Below are 1,269 nucleotides of genomic sequence, written 5' to 3' on the forward strand. Positions count from 1 at the left end.
TAAAATCAAAATCTCCCGGGTCATCAATCCAAATCAGCGCCGGTATTCTGTAACTTTGTAGCCAAAGTTTTATCTACTATTTTGGATACAAAATACTTGTAACCCTCGTTGTAACCGATGGGTATTCTGTAACTATTTTTAAGATACAAAGGCTACAACAGTGTATCTTTATTTGTAGCTCACTCAATGGTATGGTTACAAATATTTTGTATCATTGTTTTTTGGATACAGATAAAGATTTTATTAAAATTGATTGATGATTTTTGTATTAATTAAGTCATTTTTAGAAGTGATATTGTTCGTGTTGTGACTTCTTTTGTTATATTATTTTATCTTATGATGGCTTTTGTGGCACATATATTGGTTTTAAATGAATTAGAACAACATCAAGCCATTTATGCATTAAAAGTCCAACGTCGAAGACTTAGAGACATATACAATCCGTTTGATTTACGTGAATACGATTTTACAAAATTATTTAGAATCTCAAAAAATTTGGCTTTATACATTATTGACAAGTTATCCTATGTACAACGACTGCAAAGAAAACGTAAAAATGGATTGTCATTACAACTGCAAGTTAGTATAAAATATAGAAAATTTATAAATTATTATAATATACATATTATGTATAATCATGTAAATTTTAATTGTGTGCGTAATATTATCTTTTAGGTAATAGTAGCAATTAGGTTTTTTGCTTTTGGATCTTTTCAAAGATGTGTCGGCCAAGATAACTTAGGTAGTATAAGTCAACCATCTGTTAGCCGTTGTATAACAAGGGTAGCTACATCCTTGTTTGAAGTTTGTTTAAGTGATTGGGTCAGATTTCCACAAAATGATGCTGAGAGAAAAGCAGTGGAGATAAGGTTAAAATAATATATATTATATATGTGTGGGTGTGTGTGTAGTGACGGTGTAAACATCTTTCAATCATAAAACAAAACTTCTTTTTACAAATGACCACTACTACCATACTACTTGCGTCCACAAAATAGGTAAATCTCACTCCGCCCCTGTCGCCAACCAGTGTGTGTGGTTATAAATATAAATTAATTTAAATAACTCATTAATTAGAATGTAAATTTTCTTTTTTAGATTTAGAGATATAATGGGGGTTCCGGGTATTATAGGGTGTATAGATGGAACACAAGTAGCTATTGCAACACCATTTCCTTTAGATAATGAAGAGGCGTATAAGAATCATCATGGATATCATTCTATAAATTGTCAATTGGTATTTAGTATTTATTATTAATGTACTTTAAA

General features: G+C 29.9%; 1 protein-coding gene across 1 annotated transcript; it reads left to right on the forward strand.

Annotated features, from left to right (window-relative positions):
- Positions 1-339: 339 nt before the first annotated feature.
- Positions 340-1,237, forward strand: LOC103311676 (putative nuclease HARBI1; the record flags this gene model as incomplete). The annotated part of the gene is made up of 3 exons (XM_008191367.1): positions 340-579; positions 676-869; positions 1,099-1,237. Coding segments are annotated over exons 1-3 (573 nt in total), but the record flags the coding sequence as incomplete, so codon positions are not given.
- Positions 1,238-1,269: the final 32 nt, after the last annotated feature.

Source organism: Acyrthosiphon pisum, unplaced genomic scaffold (genome assembly GCF_005508785.2).
Source record: "Acyrthosiphon pisum isolate AL4f unplaced genomic scaffold, pea_aphid_22Mar2018_4r6ur Scaffold_13564;HRSCAF=14207, whole genome shotgun sequence".
Classification (NCBI taxonomy): Eukaryota; Metazoa; Arthropoda; class Insecta; order Hemiptera; family Aphididae; genus Acyrthosiphon; species Acyrthosiphon pisum.